Below are 20,311 nucleotides of genomic sequence, written 5' to 3' on the forward strand. Positions count from 1 at the left end.
CTCCCAGAACCGCTCACAAGCTCCCAGGAGTTATGGAGCCAACTGTAACACCAGGAGGACTCTTCCTCAGTTCAGTTGATAAGGGAAATATAGATGCCACATTACCACTCCCAGTTCACCTCACCCTAGGGCCAGATTTCTTGGAGGTCTTTGCCTGCTGGGCAGGAAAAAGCCCAAAGTACAGGCTGGAAACAGCCCTTGAGAATGCTGGCAAAAGGCTCAGGGTACCGGCAACACCCTTTTGGTTAAACACAGGGAGGCGGTGCTCAAGACACCGGGGTCTGAAGTCCCGGGCTCCACCTGGCTGGCCCCACCCTGAATGCACTCCAGCCACATCTAGAGGAGGTCAAAGGCTCAACTTGGCCTGACTCACAGCAGCCACTGAACCTGTCCCTCATAAACTTGAGTCAGCCATCCAGGGAAGACAGCAGACCAAACAGAACCTTTGAGCTACCTCTGACTTGCCTATCAGGCCACACCTAGGCAGGGACAGAACAGAATATCAGATGGACCTCACTGTCCATCCAGGCAAGGCTACAGAGCACCCAGTTCAGGCATAAATCACTTCCGCTGGAAGACCCCTGTAGCCAGCACCCACTCCTTAAACAGCCAGTCCAGTGTCAATCACAGCACCAACAGAATAATGGTGACCATCAGAAAGGCGTCTCAGCCAGTCATTGGAGCCAGATAAGGGTGTGCAGGGGCTGGCTGGGTGTGGAGTACAGAGGAGAGAGATAGCACCATTATCCCAGTGCACCCCCAATCCTGAAGTCTCCTGTGCCCCAACCTTGAAAAACACATCCCATTAATGAGCCTTTTTATTAGTCTTTTTTTTTTTAATTGAAGGTCCCTTACTGGTCCTGCTTCCATGAGTAGCCGTGACCAGGGGAAAAGGGAGAGGAACCAGCCGGCACAGGGAGGGGTCATCTCCACAACATTCCATTTATACACAGAACTAAACAGACAAGCACAGAGTCACTATTGCGGTTAGAAGTTGGCAGCATGGGAAGGGGGAGGACCAGGTGGGGAATGAGGATGTTGTTAAAAAAAATACAGGCTCCCCCACAACTGGGGTGCCTGGGGGGAACTTGGTCTGCTTCAACCCAAGAGGAATCAAAAGATCAAAAGCAGTTTGGGAAGGCCAGAACCGTCAAGGGATGGAGGGAGAAGGAAAATCCAGGGGGTGGGGGGTCTGTTTGGCAACTGGGGTGAAGGGATTGCCCTCCCCCTGCTGGGATCCCCCCAGCCCCTCCGGTCTGGCAGGAAGGGGGCAGCCTGCAACCCCCAAGGGCAGGTGTGGGGCTGCCAGATGCTCCAGGCAGGGGGCCAGAAGGGGCTCACAAAGGCTTGCCCTCCAGGGAGATGACGGCACTGCCCCCCAGCTTCTCTGCCAGGGTGCAGCGGTCCTTGACCTCCTCGTAGCAGTTTGCTTGCAATTCATGCTTGATCCCTGTAAAGAAGAAAGGGGAGCATCTGTGAGCAGGAAGCACTGGGGTGGGGGTAGTTTCTGTGGCTGGGAAGGAGCCAATCAAAGCAGATGGAAGGAACAAGGAGGCAGCGAAGACAAGGGGGCAGGCCCCCTCTGCGTGCCATTCACCCTGCCCTGCAGCCAAGGCCAGAGCAGAAGGGCACTCAGCACCAATGCTGGCCCTTACCTGTCAGCTTCTTCTTGATGGCGTCCTTGGAGCTGGCATAAATCATTTTGCTCTTAAGGGGCGCAGACTCGGGGGCCCTGGACAGAAACACGCGTCAGGCAACTCCCAGCAACAGCAAAGCCACAGGTGACTTTGAGAAACCCTTGGGCTGGCAGTGAGGAGTCTTTTGTTACAACCCCCTCCCCCTCCAAACCCACACATCTGGGTTGACCAGGAGCCACAGAAGTTCCCATCATGAGAAAGGGGGCAGGTGACAAGAAGAAGTGCCAGAATGAGCTCACCAGAAGATAAACACCAGGTCCTCCTTCTTGCTCTCCTTGGTCTCATAGGTTGCATCATAGAGGGCATAGCGGCAGTCCTTATCTGGCAGCATCTTGACAAAGGTGGCGTAGGGGTCGTCGACAGTCTGGCCCACATCGCCCACCAGGATCTCCTTGCCCTCCTCCAGGATGATGTTCTTCTTGTCCTCACTCAGGCAGAAGAGCACCGCCTTCTTGCGCTTCTTCACCTCCTCTGGCGTTGAAGACTTACGCACCTTCATGTCGTTGAACACCTTGATGACACCATCAGAGACAGCCACACCGGAGGCCTAGGAGACAAGCCACGTATACCTCATCAAGAAAAGGATTCTAGGGAACTGCCCCTTGTTTTCTCAGAAGATCTCAGTCCACGTCCCGAGTGGTCACTAGTGCCCTTCCCAAGGCAAGTCACTAGTTTTCCCACCCAAGTCACTGTCAAAGAACCAGATGGGACACAACCTCAGAATGGCAGCAATGGCCTCTGATCACCTAGTTCAACAACCCCTTCCCTCATTTTACAGGATAGAAATGGAAAACTCGTGAAAAGCAGAGCCTTGACCAAAATGTGAACCCAGAATTAAAAGATCCACTGGCTACTGACTCACTTGCTACTCACAGTACTTGCTCTCAGCCTTTGGATAAAACTGGTGATTTAGAACTTCAGATATGGAAGACCCAAACACCTGAGCCAAGACTCCTCTTCAGAAAGAGCCAAGACCCCACAATGCTAGATGGGACCCCAAGGACACCGAACAGTTACAACAAACCCACCAGAACTGCTTAATACAGTTACTACACAACCGACCCCTGTTCCCAGCTAGGCTCTTTCCCAACCAAGACAAGAATTGCAACCCCCATTAAGGACCCTGCCCGACAACTCCCTTCTTCCGGGAATGGTGCTAGGCCCCAGAAGTCGCTGATAAAAATTAACATGCCAAACTCAAGTGCCCAGAGGCCTCGAGGTCTTTAAACTCTTCCTACTCTGCGTCGTGCTTCGGGGTGCCCGAGCCAGGAGAGGGAGGGGCAATCCAAGGTAAATCTGGTCCCCCAAACTCCCCGGAACTGCAGAGGAAGCCGGCCACGTGACTCGGCCGCTTCCGGAGTGGGCGGGGACAGGAGATCGGCTGGGCCCGGCCCCCTCCCCAATGCAGAAACGCGTATCCAAGAGGCAGCAGCATCTCCAGGTCCCTAACCCTGTGGAATCACCCTAAAACAACGGGTGTATCAGACCCATCTGCTGCAGGCAGGAGCCTGGGCAAGCTACATAACCTTCGGTTTTCTCAGCCCTCGGGCCGTATACAGGGGGCGGGGTGGTTTCCGGGCGGTGTCCGCCTGGGTCACTTCCCTAAACTCGGCTCCACCCTCACTCAGGCCCATCCGGGAAGGCCTCGCTGGCCCAGGGCTTCGGCACCGGCGGCCAGGCCTGAGCGTGCGCGCACGCGCCGACAGACAGCGCCGTTCCAGCCCTCGCCCGATGCACGGGTGAGAACGCAGCTCGTTAGATGCGCTCCCGAACGGGCCGCGGTCTCTGCGATGCCCCCTCCAAGCCTTGCGGTGCAAGGCCTTAATCGCAGGCACCCACGCCCCAACCGGGACCCCGTCTTCCCAGCATCACCCCTCGCCGCGCCAGCACCCGCCCCTCCCGGGCGCAGGCATCCCTGCCACCTGCTCCCGAGACGGACCCGGCTGCCGAGGGAGGGTGACGCGCAGACAGGAACAGCCTTGGGTGGGGCGCGCGCGCCGAGACCTCTCGCGCGCTTTTTCCTCGCCGCCCCCGGGCCGGGTTTGGACGCCGCGTGCTCCAGTCGAGAGCGCGCCCCTAAGAAGAAAGGCGCGACGCCGGCCGTTCCGCGAGGGGCGCCCCAGCGCGCGCCCCGAACCCCTCCCCCCGCGGCCGGTGTCCGCGCGGGCGCACCAGCGGGTGGGGGAGGGGAGCCCAGGCGGAGCGCGAGCGACGTCCAGACCGGCCCTCCCCGGCGCCCACGGGCGCGCACGCGCATTCCGGCACCGCCCGCCCCTTCGTGCGAGACCCTCATCCCGCCCGGGGCGCTGGGGGAGGGGGTGCGGACGTCGCTCCGCAGTCGCTTCCCGCGCGCAGGCGACCGACCCGCAGCCGCCTCCCTCGGGCGCCGTGGCCTGCCGCTCACCATGTTTCCGGAAACGAAAAAGAGAGGGCACCGAGAGCCGCAGAAGACGAGAGCGCTGCAGCCGCTGCCGGGACCCGACTGAACGCGGCCTCTCCCGGCCCCTTCCGTTTAGTAGGAGCCGCACAATGAGGGGTGGGGCGGGCTTCCGGCGCTCCCACCGCGAGCCGACGGGAAATGGAGTCCGCCGGCCCTGCGCCGCCGCCTCGCTCGCTGGGTAACGGAGTCTTCCCGCCGGCCGGCCCCGAGCTGCAGTGCATGTAGGGAAATGTAGGCCCAGGTCCCGGGCGGCACCGCAGCGCGCAGCGCGAGCCCATTGGTCCAATTTCCCAGGAACCGCTCTGAGCCCGGCGAGGCGGCGCTCAGTAAAATGACCCGAAAACGATCCCCGACTAAGCGGCTCTTTATCCCACAGCAAAACGGCTTTCTTAAGACCCATATGGTATTATCTGGATCCCTTGGCCTGAAATTTTTGAATGAGGTTAGGGTTTTGCATTTCTGAATCGAAGCAACTATTGATTAGCCTGGAATCCCGACCTAAAGCAAAGGAAATCACAAGTATGAAGGCGTCGTCAGTCGGATAAACACTAGTACTCTGCATGTGTAAAGCCACTCTCGTCTCCTGAAAAAAGGCCATGTCCAACGTCAGTAAAACAAGAATAGGAGGAAAAGGCACAGGGGAAAGGTACAAGGAAATCTCTGAGAGCTTTGTTCTTGTTTAAAGATGTTTGGCAAAGTCATGAGGCGTTAAAGGGTAAAGACGAGGGTTTGTGCATTCAATTCAAGGCTTCTTTACATGCCTTTACGTGCCAATGAGAAGAAATAGATATTAAACCAGACTTGAACCCAGCTCTCGAGTTGATAGCCAGGTACATGGTTATTCTAACATCCGAAAAACTGAGACAAGTTCTGTGGTAGTATATGCCTTAAAAAAAAAGAAACGAGGGGGGGACTCCGGGATGATTTTGTTGTCCTAGAACAGTGACCACAGCCTCACACTCTGCAGGAAAAGACTGGGTCGCAAACAAGTCAGAGGCAAACCCAGAAAGGGAACTGGGGGCCCTAATCCTATAAACGGAATTAAGGGTGTAAACGGTGAGCGATGCCTGGGAGTGGGGTACCTTGCAGAGCATACCGGGGGTTGTAGTCGGGGACATTCCACAGCACCGCCCCCGCCCGGACTCCCGGCGCTCCAGGTGGAGACAGCAGCTTGACCCCGCCTCCCGCGAGCGACCCTACATGAATATGAGGCTAGCGCCCCCTTTTCTGAGCCTTAGAGTTTCCAAGAGCAACGGGGAGAGGGAGGGGGGGCTTCGCAGTTACCCTGGAGACGCGCTCTCGCCCGCCCCCAGCCGCGGGATGCCCTAGATGTCCTTATTAGGACAAGAGACTCGAGGGGGCGGGGCCAGCCCGACAGCCGACTTGAGGCTCCTTATAAGGCCGCGGCGGGCGGGAGGCGGGAGCCGGAGCCCATTGGTCCAATTTAGCTTGGCTGGGGCTACTGCGCAGTGGGCTAGGCACAGTCCTGAGGGGCGGGACTGGAGCTCTGGCGCCCACCTCTCCCTTCCTCGCAGGCTGGAGACCTGCGTGTTGAGACTTCCGGCATAGCAGCTAGAGGCCGGGTGCTGCTTCAAACCCTGGCGGGTCGCCTGTGTCCAACTCAGCTATACGTGTCCTTCAGGCTTCTCAGGTTGAAGCCCTTTGTAGGGTTTCCATCTTAAACCTCCCTGAGGGTCTCCCACTTCCGATTAGCCACAAAAATGACGAAGTGTTCTCCCCTCTACCTGTGTCTGGGCTTCTTAACCCGCAGTCTGCTCCTCCGCTCCCAAACCCAACCGCGTGCCCATCTCAGGCCTCCCCAACTGCGAGGATGCCCAAGCACCTCTTACTTACAGTCCTCCTTCCTCTAGGCCTCTGACCCCCGACATTCCGAGTTCTATTTTGGGCCTTCTCGGCACGTCCCCGACTTCCTCTCCACCACACACTCTTTGCCCTGTATCCCGGGGATGAGGATCACCATCTCCTCCAAGGGTCCTGCAGCTCCTCCTGCCTTACTTTTGTGTCCTCATCCCCAGCACCCATTTCTGGGTGTCCCTCCCACCAATACGTTTGCACCCGTTTGTCTCCTAGCCCCCGCCTCTCCTGGACTCTTTTCAAGACCAGTCTCCATCTCCAGCCTCCTTCAAGCTTGAGGCTGAAGCTGACAATCTTAAGAGACCTTAGAGCCGCCAAGCTCAGGTTAGTCCGTTAAGCGCCGCCCAGCCAGTCCTCCCCGTCACAGGGGGCGCTGTCCGCCTTCCTCTCGCCTACACAAAGACCCCGCTCTCGAATCTGGGTTGACAGGAAGGAGCCGGTCCAGGCTCCGGGGGCTGGGAATGGGCGCGTCTCAAAGGCTGGCTGGAGTGGAGCCAAGGGAAAAGATCGTTAGAGACAGCGCCCCTGACCAACCACTTAGAGCAGCGCAGGGGTGGGAGGGCGGCCGCAGGCTCTCCTCTCGTTAGTGCCCCCTGTGTTTGGGGCCCCGTGATCTCAACGGTCCTGCCCTCGGTCTCCCTCTTCCCCCGCCCCGCCCTGGGCCAGGTGTTCCAATCCCGACTCCAGAACTGGCGGCGTCCCAGTCCCGCGGGCGTGGAGCGCCGGAGGACCCGCCCTCGGGCTCATGGCGGCCCCGGTCCGCCTGGGCCGGAAGCGCCCGCTGCCTGCCAGTCCCAACCCGCTCTTCGTTCGCTGGCTGACCGAGTGGCGGGACGAGGCGACCCGCAGCAGGCGCCGCACGCGCTTCGTGTTTCAGAAGGTGGGTCCTGGCGTGGCCCGATGGGAAAAGCTGCTGGCCAGGTCAGGCCTGCCCTGACCAGGTACCCTACCCCTGCCCGGCCAGGCGCTGCGTTCCCTCCGACGGTACCCACTGCCGCTGCGCAGCGGGAAGGAAGCTAAGATCCTACAGCACTTCGGAGACGGGCTCTGCCGGATGCTGGACGAGCGGCTGCAGCGGCACCGAACATCGGGCGGTGAGCGCCTCGGAAAGGGGTCGATGATCCCCTACCTCCCCCAGGTGGAGCCTCCGTACTCTCCTGGGAGCCCTTGGCTTTAAGCTCCCCACTCCTGTCCCAGTTGCCGTTCGGCCTAGGGCTAGTGGCTGGCGCTCCCTGAGCCTCCCTCACCGGTCTCACGTAACCATCTGAGTAGGTTGCATCCCAGATCCTCGCAGCTGCCGGATTCGTGGAGTGTGGAGTTAACTCTTTTCTCTCCCGCAGGTGACCATGCCTCGGACTCACTATCTGGAGAGAACAGTCCAGCCCCGCAGGGGCGACCTGCGGAAGTCCAGGACTCTTCCATGCCAGTGAGGAAGGGGCAAGGGGAGTGGAAGGCAAAGTGGGAGTGCGGGAGTATGATTTTCTGGCTTGGGGGATTTGGCAAGCCTGAGTCCAAATCTCACCAGTGATGCCTGGCCTTGAGCAAATGACTTATCCTCTTTTCGACTTAGTATTTTAACCTGTGAATAGAAATATTGGTAACAGCCAATGAGAGAATTCCATGATCAAGCTACTTAGGGAGCCCAGCTCAGTTAGTTACGGGGTCACCATTATTGAGTTTTCCTGTCTAATTACACCTGTCCTGCAGCGCATGGTAGAAGTGAGGCCAGGCTGGGCAGACACCCCCACCCACTGCCCTGAAACTGCCTGCTGTTTTATCCCAGATTTGCAGCGGATCATCCCATCACCTGGCCCATTTTACAGAGAAGGAAACTGAGAGACAACTGAGTGACTTACCCAGGGCCACAAAGCCTGCTGGGGACTTATTCAAAGATGACTGGCTGGCTTTCATGTTCAGAACTCCTCTGTACCTTTCAGGTTCCCGCCCAGCCCAAAGCGGGAGGCTCTGGCAGCTACTGGCCAGCTCGGCACTCAGGAGCCCGAGTGATACTGCTGGTGCTCTACCGGGAGCACCTGGTGAGCACTGGGCTACACCGGGAGGCAGAACCATGGCAGTGGGGTGGGAGGTTCCCCGAGGGGCCTGGCCCAGGCAGGGCAGGCAAAGATTATCCCAGCCACCTGAGCGGGATGAGGAGGGGCCCTGGCACTGAGCCTACCCTGTCTTTTCTACCTTGGTTTCAGAATCCTAATGGTCACCACTTCTTAACCAAGGAGGAGCTGCTGCAGAGGTGTGCTCAGAAGTCCCCCAGGGTGAGCACAGGGATCAGGGAGGACAGGCCCAAGTGGCTCTGGGGCCCACCAAAGACTGCCTTTTCTTGCAGTGGGCCCATGTGTGGCCCATGGCTGGGGACACAGGGAACATGGACTTGTGGTGGTACCAGGTGCTCTCTGAGGGTCTCTTTTCTGATCCACAGGTAGCCCCTGGGAGTGCTCGACCCTGGCCAGCCCTCCGCTCCCTCCTTCACAGGAACCTGGTCCTCAGGACACACCAGCCAGCCAGGTGGGGCCAACTGCAGGAGATACAGGAGAGCATGAGTGAACTTCTTAGTAGGGCCTTAGAGTCACCCAACAACTCCCAGAGCTGATGCTGTTGAGATTGGGGGGCGTGGGCCTTTCCTCAGGAGCCCCCACTGTTGGAGTACCTGGAGGGTGTGAAACCGCAGCAGCGGGGGCGGGAGGGTGCGGTGGTTATTGGAGGAGGAGAAAGCCTTTTCAGAGAAGATAGCATTTGACACGTTTTAGGATTTGGCGGGTAGAGATGCAGGATAAGTATTCCGAGGAGGAGGAAACAGCATTAGTGAAGACAGGAGGAAGGAAATTGTCTGAGACACACTTCTTGCAGACCTGAGAATGGCGCTGAGCAGGCCCAAGGAACTGCTCTAAGAGCCAAGAAGACCAGGAGGAGCAGGAGCCACTGGGGTCATTTGTGCAGGGCACCAAGGGGGTGGTGAGGCCAGCCCAGCTGGGGGCAGGCAGGAAAGCCTGCCAGGAATGAGTGAAGAAGGGAGAGCTGTGTTTGTCCCCTCTGCCTCCCAGGTACTCATTGACTCCAGAGGGCCTGGAGCTGGCCCAGAAGTTGGCCGAGTCAGAAGGCCTGAGCTTGCTGAATGTGGGCATCGGGCCCAAGGAGCCCCCTGGGGAGGAGACAGCAGTGCCAGGAGCAGCTTCAGCAGAGCTGTGAGGAGGAGGGCAGAGGAGGGGGGAAAACAGGGAGGAGGGGATGGGAAATGAGGCCAAAGCCCCACCCCAACCCATCACCTGCAGCTGAGCTGTGGCTGCCTCCCTACTGTGGGTGGGTGGTGGGTGTCGGGTGGCATGGGTGTGGGGCAACTGCCCTGGCACAAGGGGTTCTGGCCTCACATACCAACACCCCCCACTTAGTGCCAGTGAAGCAGGGGTCCAGCAGCAGCCACTGGAGCTGAGGCCTGGAGAGTACAGGGTGCTGTTGTGTGTGGACATTGGCGAGACCCGGGGGTGAGTGAGGTGGGGAGAAACGAGGGAGATGATCGGAGGAGGCTGGGGGGTAGGCACTGCCCTGCTCTGATCTAGGCTTCCCTCCTTGCCACTCCAGGGGCGGGCACAGGCCGGAGCTGCTCCGAGAGCTACAGCGGCTGCACGTGACCCACACGGTGCGCAAGCTGCACGTTGGAGATTTTGTGTGGGTGGCCCAGGAGACCAATCCTAGAGACCCAGGTGAAGGGCCGTGGACAGGCTGGCACCAGGGGCAGGGCCTGGTGGGTAGGGGATCGCAAGCTAACGGCTGGCTTGTCAGCAGCAAACCCTGGGGAGTTGGTACTGGATCACATTGTGGAGCGCAAGCGACTGGATGACCTTTGCAGCAGCATCATTGACGGCCGCTTCCGGGAGCAGAAGGTAATTTTGCTGGCTTTGCCAGGCTTCCCTGCCTGCTCCGAAGCCCCGTTTTCAGCCCAGAGCAATCCAGGGGCACTTCTGGCAGCCTCCTTGAGGCAGAGCCCTTTGGAATCCAGCCACACCCACCCTGTGGCTGCTCCCGGATCAGACCCCCACAGGCCCATCCAGGCGCACAGTAGGAAGCCAGGTACCTGCATTCTTGGGCTGAGGTCAGGAGCATTTTAAAGACCTCTTGGGTACCCAGCCCCTGCAGTCTTGGATAAACAAGGCATAAATCTCCAGGAGTGGAAATACAGAGGCTGTACCTTGGTACTTGCTGCTGGGTGGACCCCTAGTCACAGAGGCCATGTGCCGGCCCAGGGGAGGCTTGAAGGATGGGCGGTGTTGAGAGATGGAGGAAAGGCTTTCTAGATAAGAGTGTCAGCATGAGCAAAGCTGCGGAGGCCCCTGTGAGGCAGGTGGAGAGGCTAGGGAGGATGCAGAGGCTAACTGGTGGGAACAGGGTCACAGCACCATTTTGAGTGTGACATCATGGATGCCCAGGCATGTGGTCATCCAGCCTGACCCTCCCTGTCCACTCTGTACACTTCCCTAGTTCCGGCTGAAGCGCTGTGGTCTGGAGCGCCGGGTATACCTGGTGGAAGAGCATGGTTCCGTCCACAACCTCAGCCTTCCTGAGAGCACACTGCTGCAGGCTGTCACCAACACTCAGGTGAGCTGGGAGGGCAGGGCCAGGCAGGCAGGCAGGGGCCCCTGTGGTCCATGGTTCATGGTCTAGGCCAGGAGCCACCTTCCCTCTATTGGGTCCTCTTCCCCAGGTCATTGATGGCTTTTTTGTGAAGCGCACAGCAGACATTAAGGAGTCAGCCGCCTACCTGGCCCTCTTGACGCGGGGCCTGCAGAGACTCTACCAGGTGAGCAGAGGCCCCTTTCCCAGTGTCAGGACAGAGCCCACAAGGAATTCACCTTGCCTGGGCCCTGTGCATCCCCAAAAGAAGCAAGGTGGGTGAGATCCCCATTTCTCAGGCTGGCCCCCCAAGGCTGAGGACTGGGCAGGGGCTGGCTGGAGTTGTTCCTTTGAGCTCCAGCCTGGCCTCAGTCCCTTCTTCCCTCAGGGCCACACCCTACGCAGCCGCCCCTGGGGAACCCCTGGGAACCCTGAATCAGGGGCCATGACCTCTCCAAACCCTCTCTGCTCACTCCTCACCTTCAGTGACTTCAACGCAGGAGCCATCAAGAATAAGGTACTGTCTCTGCCTAGCTTCTCAGACATGGCCTGGCCCAGACCCCCACTGATCCAGCCCTTCCCCGAACCCAGGCCCAGTCGGTGCGAGAAGTGTTTGCCCGGCAGCTGATGCAGGTGCGCGGAGTGAGTGGGGAGAAGGCAGCAGCCCTGGTGGATCAATACAGCACCCCTGCCAGGTAGGCCCTAAAGGGCCCTTAGGTGTCCTCAGCCCCTGCCCTCCATGCATGGAATTCACCTTAATCCATGCTTCGTGGAGGGGGCCTGGCCTTGTGTGGGCTCTGCAGACCAGAGATAGACAGATCCCAGGGTGCTCGTGGAGGTCAAGTGGGGAGGAAGCCAGCAGGCCCACACAGTGTCCCAGGTAGTGGAGGCCACAGGAGGGAGGGAGACGTCCCACCTGGTGGAGAAGAGGCTTCCTGGAGAAGGGGGTTGGGCCATTAAGGGGAGTGAGGGTGAAGGTTTGGAGCCTTTGCTGGTTTTGCCCCAGAGTTCCCACAGGGAGGGAGGACAGCCCGGCTGGCATGGGGCCTTGAGTGCCAAGCTCAGGAAGTGGGGCAGTGTCCCAACTCTTCCATCCCATGCTGACCCCTCTGCCTGGCCCCTCATGGTGCTGGCCCAGAGTGGGCCACTGTCAGCCTCAGAAACTCAAACCCCTGCCCCCCAGCCTCCTGGCCGCCTATGATGCCTGTGCCACCCCCAAGGAACAAGAGACACTGCTGAGCACCATCAAGTGTGGGCGTCTACAGAGGTGAGGGCAAGAGACGGAACCTGGAGGGAGTGGCAGGGACTGGGGCTGCCCTAGGCCCAGGGCGTGACCCTTGCTGCCTCTCTTCCTGCAGGAATCTGGGGCCTGCTCTGAGCAGGACCTTATCCCAGCTCTACTGCAGCTACAGCCCCTTGACCTGAGCTTATGCCGTGAAACAGCCCCCAGCCCCCGTCTGTCCCCCAACCCAGGCTAGCCAGCCTTTTAACAACATCTTTTGGGGTACAATTAGAATCTAAGTGTTTGCAGCCATATGTGTCATGTAGAAGATGCCTAGCCCTGGGGACCTTGTGAAATACGCAGGAACCAGGGATACCATCTGGTCCAGTGGTTTTTAAACAAAGCTGCTTAGCACCTGGAATTCCCTGGTCAGGGAGATGGAGTCAGTGGGGCATTGCAGCTTGGAATCTATTTTATGTCACCAGTTGGTCCTTATCAAATAAAATTTCCTTAGGAGTGCAGAGGGCTCATTGGGAAAATAAAAATAATAAAAATAAATAAAACTTCCTAAAAGAAAAGATTGAAAACCACTAACAGTCCAGTTGCCTCGTTTTATAGAAAAACAGGCCCAGGGAACTACTAGGGCTTATCCAAATGTACAGTTTGAGGCAGAGTTAGGAATGGAACCCAGGGCCTCCTGGCGCTGTCCAGAGTGGAGTTTCTTAGGACCCCTACAAGCCAGCCAAGTCCAAATCTCTGGGCCGGGGCCTGGAGTCCGCCCTCCTCATTACCTCCTCTCCTCTCGGGGTGACTGAAGCTCGTGGTGCAGAGCTCCCAGCTCCTGTCAATGGGGCCCCTGGGCCTGAGCATATAGAGACCCCCATTTAGGTGAACTTGGCCCGCCCCCCCCAAGTGCCACCCTGCGGCTTCCTGCAGTGTGACCCGCCCACCTCAGCCACCAGGACTTTCTTTCTCCCTTTATTGCCTTTCTCATTCTGCCCTTCACAACAGGCTCCTCAGCTAGGGTAGCTGCAGGGAGGGTGGCTCCCTCCTGCTCCTCAGAAGGTGTAGGCCCCCACAAAGACGGTGAGCCTCAGTACAGAGCTGGCCCGGTAGCTCATGAGGGAATTCATGGTGACCATCTCCAGGTCCAGCACGTACTCCCGGGGGCCCGTCACCGGCCGGGCGAGGACCAGCATGGCACTGACGTTGTTGATTTGCTGCAGGGCAGTGGGTGGGGGGACATATATATTGTGTCAGCCTGTGTGCTAGGCCCCTGCCCCAGCGTCACCTCCCTACCCCGTGGCCGTGAGGCAGAGGAACAGCCCTGGCCAGGCTGCCACCCCGGGCTCTCATGCAGCTCTTTGACACCCTCGATGTCTCTCCTCCCCACCCAGGCTCCTGCCCTCAGAAATCTCCTGCTGGGGCTCTTCTCACCCTCTCCAGCCTGCTCTGTCTGACCCAGGCTAACTGACGATTCAAGGCCACATGTGGCTCTTGGGAGTGGTGGGACCTTTGGTGACCCAAAGTGAGCAGACTCCCTTCAGAGCATTCAATTTCAAAAAGAAAGAGAAGGGCTGGTACTAGACAAACCCCTTCTCCTGCTGAGACCCATGCATGCCGCTGCCAGTCACTGTGAGCAGCTCACTGTGAGCCGCCCCTGGCCCCCTCCCACCTAACAGATCCACTAGCAAGGAGTGGACTTTCTGACCCCAGGGCCCTGCACACGCCATTCCCTTGGTTTTTGGGTGAAGAAACTGAGATCAGATATGGAAAACCAGTACCAGGACTCAAACTCCCGTGTCCGAGTGCTTCGTTAGAATTGCATTTAACCGTTAGAATTGCATTTAACCGTCTGTCCTTTGCACCACGGTAGTTTAGAGTACCCCCGTCTTCCTGCAGAAACCCCGCCTCCGGGGGCGGGGCTTTGGGGGAGGGGTGGGGCATAGCAGCCTGGCCGAGTTCCCCCTTAAGGCGTCCTGGAGTTCAGTTTTAGATTGTGCATGTCAGTTGAGGGTTGCAGAAACCTTACCCTAATGTAAAAGTCCCCCTGCGAGTTTCCAGCACGGATCTGAAAGGCATTGTAGGCACCGGGGTAGACGGAGGTCGCCTGGATCTGGAACACGTCAGCGGGCACGCTCCGCTCCGAGGTGATGGTCATGTAGCGGTGCACAATGGATGAAGGCTGCTCTCGACATAGAGGGTTGGAGGCCGGGCAGAGACAGCGGCTAGAGACCCCGAGGTGGGGGACACAAATGAGCTCCTTGCCCGTCCCCCCAATTTCTCCTACCCTACAAAGGGAGGGAATCCCAAAAGGACCCTCCTACCCCTGTGACTGGTTTTCATGAAGGACAATGATTCCCATCATCCCTCAGGGGCACTCGCTGGTCTGAATAGATGCCAGTCAGCCCCAAAGCCCCCTGGGAGACGTAGTTTCTGTGGGGGCCTGGCATCGAATTGACTCACTTCTCAGAGACCTGGATGTAGGGCTCCACGCAGCGGTTGGTGTCCACGCAGCGGTAGCCCCCATGGAAGTTGACACAGGTTTGGGCCTCGGAGCACTGGTGCGCACCAGACTCACACTCATCAATGTCTGTGCCAGGGGAGAGGGGCTGGAATCGGGGGCGTCAGGCTGCCAGCTCCTGACACCATCCTGCCCATCCCACCCGGGCAACCTGTACCTTGGCAGAGGCGTGTGGCCAGCAGCTGGTAACCCTGTGGGCAGTGGCAGGAGAAACGGCCTGGCTCGTTGACGCAGCGGTACTGACAGAGGTAGCTGGAGTAGCTACACTCATCAATATCTGAGGAAGCATGGGGATGGGGACCCCGGGTCAAGGGCATTCCTCACCATTCAGTCCCACAAACATTTCCCAAGAAGGCCCAGCCCCATGTTAGACTGAATGTAGGAAGACAGAGGGGGATGAGACAAGCCACAAGTTCAGCCGGGAGATGGAGGGTTCAAAGAAAGTTTGCCCAGGCTGCCGCAGCTCACAGACTTCTCTCTGCCCAGAACTGGAAGAAACACTAAATAAGTTACTGGGAATCTAGAGGCTTGGGTGTGAATCCCACCAGCTGATCTAGGGGAATCTCATTTTCCCAATCAGTAAAATGAGTGTGTTAGACTAGATGAGTCTTATGGGTCTGGCTTGTGCTGTAACGCCCAATTCCTGCAACCCACAGTCAGCCTGAGCACCCAGTGGTCACCTCCAGCTAACTGTGAGCTTCACAGGCAGAACATTTCCTTTCTCTTGTTCCCCTCATGCTGCCAGGTAGCAGTGAGGCCTCATCCCGCAGCAAAGCATAACATAGGGGGTACATGCCAGTTTACAGGGTGTAAGAAGTCTGGGATCGAGCCCTGGCCCCATCTCATCCTGGCTGTATGAGCTTGGGCGGGTCACTTAACCTCTCTTAGCTGAATCATGAAAGTCACCATTTACCCAGGACTTTGTGATTATTTTTATGTAATCCTCCCAACAAACATGGAGGGAGATATGAATGTCCTCATTTTGTAGAGGAAGGAGAAAATCATACCTCCTAGGATTCTTGAGAGGAAGGAGGCCAAGTGTGTCAGGGAATACACTACGAGGGCAGGTTCTCATTAAGTGGCAGTTCATTCACTTTAAAGCACTGCAGCTTGAGACTTGCTGGAGCCCATCTATCACACTCTCACCTAATCCTCAAGACAACCCATTTTATAGAAGAAGAAACAGGCTCAGAGAGGAGTGACTTGTCCTAGTGCAAAATTCAAATGCAGGTAAATGCAGGTGAGCCTGATACGTGGGACAGGTGGCACCCACATCCTCCACATCCTCAGTCTCCCCAGTAGGCTTCAGTAAGGACCTAGCTGCCTCTCCTTGTGCCTCCCCCACTAGCCTGGGAGTGCTCCACAGCCAGCCGGGGTCGAGTACCCAGGAGGCAGCTGGGTGCACAGTGACAGGAGGCGGAGGCCTCAAATGGAGAACTGTGTGGCAGGAGGCACGGCATAGCTAGGGCCTGGGGGTCCACGGAGGAGTACACAGCAGGGATGGAGCTCTCACCACTGCAGGAGAAGCCATCCCGATGCAGCTCATAGCCCTGGTGGCAGCGACACAGGAAGGTCCCATAGGAGTTGAAGCAGCGCTGCTCGCATGGGGCCCCCATGTCACACTCGTTCACATCTGGGGGTGCCAGGAAAAACAGGAGGGATGAAAGCGGAGGAGGAGCCCAGAGCCTCCACTCTACCTGGGCTGGTCAAGAAGGGAGCGCCCCCACCTCACACCTCCCTGCCCAGGACCCAGGAGCCTGGCCCAGCCCAGCCTCACCAACACAGGAGCGGTTGTTAGGCCCCAGCTGGAAGCCCGGCTCGCACTGGCAGCGGAAGGAGCCAGGCAGGTTCACGCAGCGGTGCTGGCAGTAGCGGTAGCGGCACTCGTCTATGTCTAGGGATAGAGGCAGGAGAAGGAGGGCGGAGGGCAGAGGGCAGAGGGCAGGTGGGCTCGAGCCGGCTGGGACTCAAGGCTTCACCACCCATAATCCTGTGTCCGAGGAGCTGAATTAGGCAGGGTCAGCCAGGACACCTCCCAAACACTCCCCGCTACAGTCCTCTGTGTCTGATGACGGAGGGTGAGGTGGCAGGGGCCGGGGGTGAAGCCTGGCTTGAATGGGGGTCAGGTGCTAGGGCAAGGGCCACACCAGGGACACAAAGCCGGGACTAGAGAAGCTGCTTCCTGGACTCACCCACACACTCGGGCCCGATCTTGCGGTAACCATCAGGGCAGGTGCACTGATAGGAGCCAGGCAAGTTATGGCAGTCCTGGCTGGGGCGACAGTCGTGCAGGGCCTGGGCACACTCGTCCACATCTGCGAGAGACACCACTCAGCCCCTGCCTGGGATCCCGCACACCACCCAACATGACAGATAGTTCCAACACTTGTATTCGGTTCTCTCAACAGCACACATAAGAGTTCACCAGCCTGGAGCCAACAGGAAAGGCACCCCTAACCTCTAAAACCACATGTTGGGGGTTGCACAGGAAATAAGGTCCTGTCCAAACATCCCCAGCAACACTGATTCCTGGACTGTCCTTCCTCCAAGGCCTGTGGCTCCCAGGGGACAGACACTGGAAGGCAGAGTTCCTGCAGTGTCTCTGCAGCAACCGAGGGGAGGGGCCCGGAGCTGGCTGGAGCAGTGGCACACAAGCTGGGGCCACCTGCGGCAGGTCCTAAACAACATGAGTGTCTGGATGAGGGTGTGGACATCACCAGTGGCCCTTTTGAGCTGGGGAGGAACATGAGGTCTGAGTTTAAGATGCCTGGTGAGAGGACTGGAAGCCAGGCACCAGAGCAGTCCCCACTCACCCACACAGCTCTCCTGATCGTCGGGCTCATAGCCTGGTGGGCAGGGGTTGGGGTGTTGAGCGGGAGGCACTGGTGGCGGGGGTCCCTCGCCGTGTAGGTCGTTGATGACGGCAGCGGAGCGGGGCAGGCACAAGTAGCCCCCGTAGTGGTTGATGCACTTCATTTCCCCCTTGCAGGCCTCAGGGATGGTCAGACACTCGTTGACATCTGCAGAGAGGGGCCTGCTGGGCACAGCCAGTCTCCTGGGCTGGCCCTGGAGGGAGCGGAGGCAGGAACCCAGCTCGGCCTTCTCTGAGATGTGTGGCCCCAGCAAAGCCTTCCCACTCTGCTCAACAAGCTAAGTCTGCCTGCTCAGGACCCCTCCCCAGGGTTGGCCAAGGCTGGAGATGGGGCAGCTGTTCCCACTGTTGCCCTCATTCTCAGCCTGCAAGTGGGTCTCTATCCCTCCCCATGGCCCTAGCCCTAGCTCAGCCCAAGAGGGGGGGCCTCCTTACCCACCCCTGGGGACGCTACCCTCCCAGGTTGTGATGAGACAAAAGAGCTGGGACAGGAGAGCGGTTCAGAGAAGGCATACAGGATCCAGCTCCTCTGAGGGGTAGGGACAAGGTTTCCTGGGTTTCTGGGAGAGGGTGAGGCCACCCCTAGTTCAACTGGCCTCCAGAGAGCCAGAGCTGGCCTCTGTGTAGCAGAGCTGGGCATAGAACGGGCTGCTGGGCTCCCACGGCAGTTCTTGGAGGTGGGGCTGTCCCTTGGAAAGCAGCTATCAATCCCTTTCCGGGTTCCTGGGGGTGTTTGGTCCCCCAGGCACACACACCCCGGCAGTGCTGGCTGTCTGGGTCCCACTCATAGCCATCTGTGCATTCCTGGAAGGGAACCAGAAGTGGCCAGTGGTCACCCTAAGATCTCCTCCAACTGGCCAGGCCAAGACTAGGGCCTGAGCCTGGCCACCCTCCGGCCTGCTCCAAACAATGGCCCCCAGCTCTCCACCAGCCAGGGGAGGAAGACTTTCCCGGCAGCAGTCACCCCGGGTCCCGGTCTCTTCCTCCCTACCCTTCCCGTTCCAGGCCAGCGGCCCTCACTGTCCCCACCGTGTAGCTGTCGGGCTCTTCAGAATCCTGAGGAGAAGCTGATCCCAAGAGCAACAGTAGCAGCGCCCAGAGCAGTAGAGACCCGGGTAGGCAGGAGGCGCAGGGGAGCATCCTGGGGCTGCGAGATGGTGGACACGGGTCAGGGGCCTCTGCCCGCAGCACCTCAACTCCCTGTACCGGGAGCCTGAGCCCAGCCCCCGCCACTGCCCGCTCAGGACCGTGCTTGGGCCTCGGGGCCTCCCAGGGCTGGGGGCCGACTCCTCACAGGCCCAGGTCCCAGGCCCGGGTCCCAGGCCCACCCGCCCCGGCCACCCCGCCCCCGCCCCGCGCCCCTGCGGCGAAGGCCGAGGAGCGCGGGCCTCTGTGGGCGCTACGCTGCCGCGGACTCGGCCGAGACTCCGGCCCGCGCCCTCCCCCACGGACGGTCACAGCCACTCACTTGGGCCCGCGACACCCCCGCGGCCCGCGGCTCGGCTGGCTCGGGCAATGCCTGCGGGCAGACGGACGGGCGGACGGCACAGCTCCCTGGACGCGCGGCCCCAGGAAGCGCCCCCCGCCCGCCCGCTTGCCGCGGCGCGGCCCACCCCGGCGCCTCCGCCCGCCCTTCGGCGGATTCCTGAGCCAGCGCCAGGGGGAGGGACCCCGACCCCCCGCTTCTCCGCCCCCGGCCAGCCACAGGCCCCTACCCGGTCCCCCGCGGCGCCGCCAGGAGCCGCCTCCCGGCGCCGGACCAGGGTCCCCCAGCGCTCGATCCTGGGGCCCTGACCTTGATGCCAGGCCCCCAGACTCACCCGGGGGCCCCCAGACGCTCACCAAAAATGTCATCCTGCTCACCTAGATCCTACCTAATCTGCGCCCCCAGAATTTCATCCTGTGCACCCATACCGTAATCCTGGAGCCCCCAGATTCTCATTGTGCGCCTCCCGAGATCGTCCTGGGTACCTAGAGCCCACCTAACCCAGTCCTCCAGACCCTCAATCTGCTCCCTGCAAAATTTTATTCTCTGCCCCAGACCGTCATTCTAAAAGATCCTAAAACTTCATCCAGGGTCCCCAGACCCTCGCCCAGGAACGAGAGGCTCCCAGGAGCAGAACTGTCCTTCTCGCTCCCTCCTGCCCTCCACCCCCAGGACCGTCTTCAGCCGGGTGGTCCTTTCACTACACACGGCCTCCCCCACACCCTCCATCCACAAAGCTACAAGTTTGGGGGCGAGGGCGGCAGTTCCCTTTTGGCACAAAATGAATGGAAGCCCCTGAGAAGGAGGGCAGGGCTGATGTCGGACGTGCGGGATGCCAGAGTCGGGTGCCAAGGCGCCTCCTCGACCTCCTCGCACCAGCATCCCCCGCCCGGTTTCCGCCTCCGCCCGAAGTGGGGGCGTGTCCTTGGGGGCGGAGTATGGGCGGGGCTGGCTCCCAGGAAGGGCGTGGCCTCTGTTTGCCCACGTCTCTGGGCGGGGCCAGGCGGGAAAGCACTGCGTGTCCGGGGATCCCCCGCCTGGGGCCCGCCCTTCCTTTCCCCTTGCCATCCCTGCTTATCCCCGCAGTCGCCCTCCACGTGACCCCGGGGAGGGAGTCTGCCGAGGAGGGGACTTGCTGGTGGGTCCCGCGGCGAGCGCCTGGGGCTCAGGTGAACTGCGCAGTGCCCGCTCCTCGCCACTCTGCCACCACCATCCCTCCCAGCTGCTGGGGCAGAAGGTTAAATAATAGCTCTTTAGGGGCCGGGCGCGGTGGCTCACGCCTGTAATCCCAGCACTTTGAGAGGCCGAGGCAGGTGGATCACCTGAGGTCAGGAGTTCGAGACCAGTCTGGACAACATGGTGAAACCCCGTCTCTACTAAAAATATAAAAATTAGCCAGGCGTGGTGGCGCGTGCCTGTAGTCGCAGCTACTCAGGAGCCTGAGGCAGGAGAATCGCCTGAACTCGGGAGGTGGAGGTTGCAGAGAGCCCAGATCACACCGCTGCACTCCATGGGTGAACAGAGCGAGACTCCATCTTAAAATAATAATAATAATAATAATAGGCCCGACGCGGT

General features: G+C 59.5%; 3 protein-coding genes across 8 annotated transcripts; 1 reads left to right on the plus strand and 2 right to left on the minus strand.

Moving 5' to 3' along the window:
- Positions 1-815: 815 nt before the first annotated feature.
- CFL1 (cofilin 1) lies at positions 816-7,218 on the minus strand. 3 transcript variants are annotated; one of them, XM_063608577.1, is made up of 4 exons: positions 7,142-7,218; positions 1,937-2,244; positions 1,656-1,732; positions 816-1,450 (listed from the first exon to the last, which is right to left on the minus strand). In XM_063608577.1, exons 2-4 carry the CDS (start codon positions 2,194-2,196, stop codon positions 1,338-1,340), a joined length of 450 nt encoding a protein of 149 aa, XP_063464647.1. In that variant the 5' UTR covers positions 2,197-2,244; positions 7,142-7,218; the 3' UTR covers positions 816-1,337. The 3 variants fall into 3 exon arrangements, with proteins under 3 accessions (XP_063464647.1, XP_008952328.1, XP_008952329.2); XM_008954080.4 differs by lacking the exon at positions 7,142-7,218 and adding an exon at positions 4,102-6,306; XM_008954081.4 differs by lacking the exon at positions 7,142-7,218 and adding an exon at positions 3,637-3,969.
- MUS81 (MUS81 structure-specific endonuclease subunit) lies at positions 6,599-12,444 on the plus strand. Of its 4 annotated transcripts, none has more exons than XM_008954082.4 (16): positions 6,599-6,892; positions 6,977-7,106; positions 7,353-7,438; positions 7,950-8,048; positions 8,214-8,282; positions 8,447-8,532; positions 9,069-9,209; positions 9,414-9,506; positions 9,604-9,725; positions 9,805-9,905; positions 10,501-10,617; positions 10,724-10,819; positions 11,021-11,149; positions 11,224-11,327; positions 11,816-11,899; positions 11,991-12,444. In XM_008954082.4, exons 1-16 carry the CDS (start codon positions 6,758-6,760, stop codon positions 12,055-12,057), a joined length of 1,659 nt encoding a protein of 552 aa, XP_008952330.1. In that variant the 5' UTR covers positions 6,599-6,757; the 3' UTR covers positions 12,058-12,444. The 4 variants fall into 4 exon arrangements, with proteins under 4 accessions (XP_008952330.1, XP_003828690.1, XP_008952332.1 ...); XM_003828642.5 differs by having other exon boundaries at positions 9,808-9,905; XM_008954084.4 differs by lacking the exon at positions 11,021-11,149 and having other exon boundaries at positions 11,167-11,327.
- Positions 12,445-12,451: 7 nt separating this feature from the next.
- On the minus strand, positions 12,452-18,906 carry EFEMP2 (EGF containing fibulin extracellular matrix protein 2). The gene is made up of 11 exons (XM_034933042.3): positions 18,719-18,906; positions 18,280-18,397; positions 18,006-18,054; positions 17,192-17,398; positions 16,571-16,693; positions 16,156-16,272; positions 15,892-16,011; positions 14,536-14,655; positions 14,321-14,447; positions 13,887-14,082; positions 12,452-13,074 (listed from the first exon to the last, which is right to left on the minus strand). The coding sequence occupies exons 2-11, from the start codon at positions 18,388-18,390 to the stop codon at positions 12,913-12,915; spliced, it is 1,332 nt and encodes a 443-aa protein (XP_034788933.3). The 5' UTR covers positions 18,391-18,397; positions 18,719-18,906; the 3' UTR covers positions 12,452-12,912.
- Between the last annotated feature and the right edge of the window lie 1,405 nt (positions 18,907-20,311).

The sequence above is a fragment of the Pan paniscus genome, chromosome 9, assembly GCF_029289425.2.
Source record: "Pan paniscus chromosome 9, NHGRI_mPanPan1-v2.0_pri, whole genome shotgun sequence".
In the NCBI taxonomy this organism is placed as follows: domain Eukaryota; kingdom Metazoa; phylum Chordata; class Mammalia; order Primates; family Hominidae; genus Pan; species Pan paniscus.

What these genes read in the sequence shown, in the direction of transcription:
- EFEMP2 (XM_034933042.3), bottom strand. Translation starts at nt 18,390, where the DNA reads ATGCTCCCCTGCGCCTCCTGCCTACCCGGGTCTCTACTGCTCTGGGCG. An exon ending in AGACAGCCAGCACTGCCGGG is followed by an intron (nt 17,399 to 18,005) that starts GTGTGTGTGCCT and finishes CCCTCTCTGCAG; the next exon opens with ATGTCAACGAGTGTCTGACC. An exon ending in GGATGGCTTCTCCTGCAGTG is followed by an intron (nt 14,656 to 15,891) that starts GTGAGAGCTCCA and finishes ATGCTTCCTCAG; the next exon opens with ATATTGATGAGTGTAGCTAC.
- MUS81 (XM_008954082.4), top strand. Translation starts at nt 6,758, where the DNA reads ATGGCGGCCCCGGTCCGCCTGGGCCGGAAGCGCCCGCTGCCTGCCAGT. An exon ending in GGAGCAGCTTCAGCAGAGCT is followed by an intron (nt 9,210 to 9,413) that starts GTGAGGAGGAGG and finishes CCCCCCACTTAG; the next exon opens with TGCCAGTGAAGCAGGGGTCC. An exon ending in GACCAATCCTAGAGACCCAG is followed by an intron (nt 9,726 to 9,804) that starts GTGAAGGGCCGT and finishes CTGGCTTGTCAG; the next exon opens with CAGCAAACCCTGGGGAGTTG.
- CFL1 (XM_008954081.4), bottom strand. Translation starts at nt 3,954, where the DNA reads ATGCGCGTGCGCGCCCGTGGGCGCCGGGGAGGGCCGGTCTGGACGTCG. An exon ending in CACCCTCCCTCGGCAGCCGG is followed by an intron (nt 2,245 to 3,636) that starts GTCCGTCTCGGG and finishes CTTGTCTCCTAG; the next exon opens with GCCTCCGGTGTGGCTGTCTC. An exon ending in GACCTGGTGTTTATCTTCTG is followed by an intron (nt 1,733 to 1,936) that starts GTGAGCTCATTC and finishes GTTTCTGTCCAG; the next exon opens with GGCCCCCGAGTCTGCGCCCC.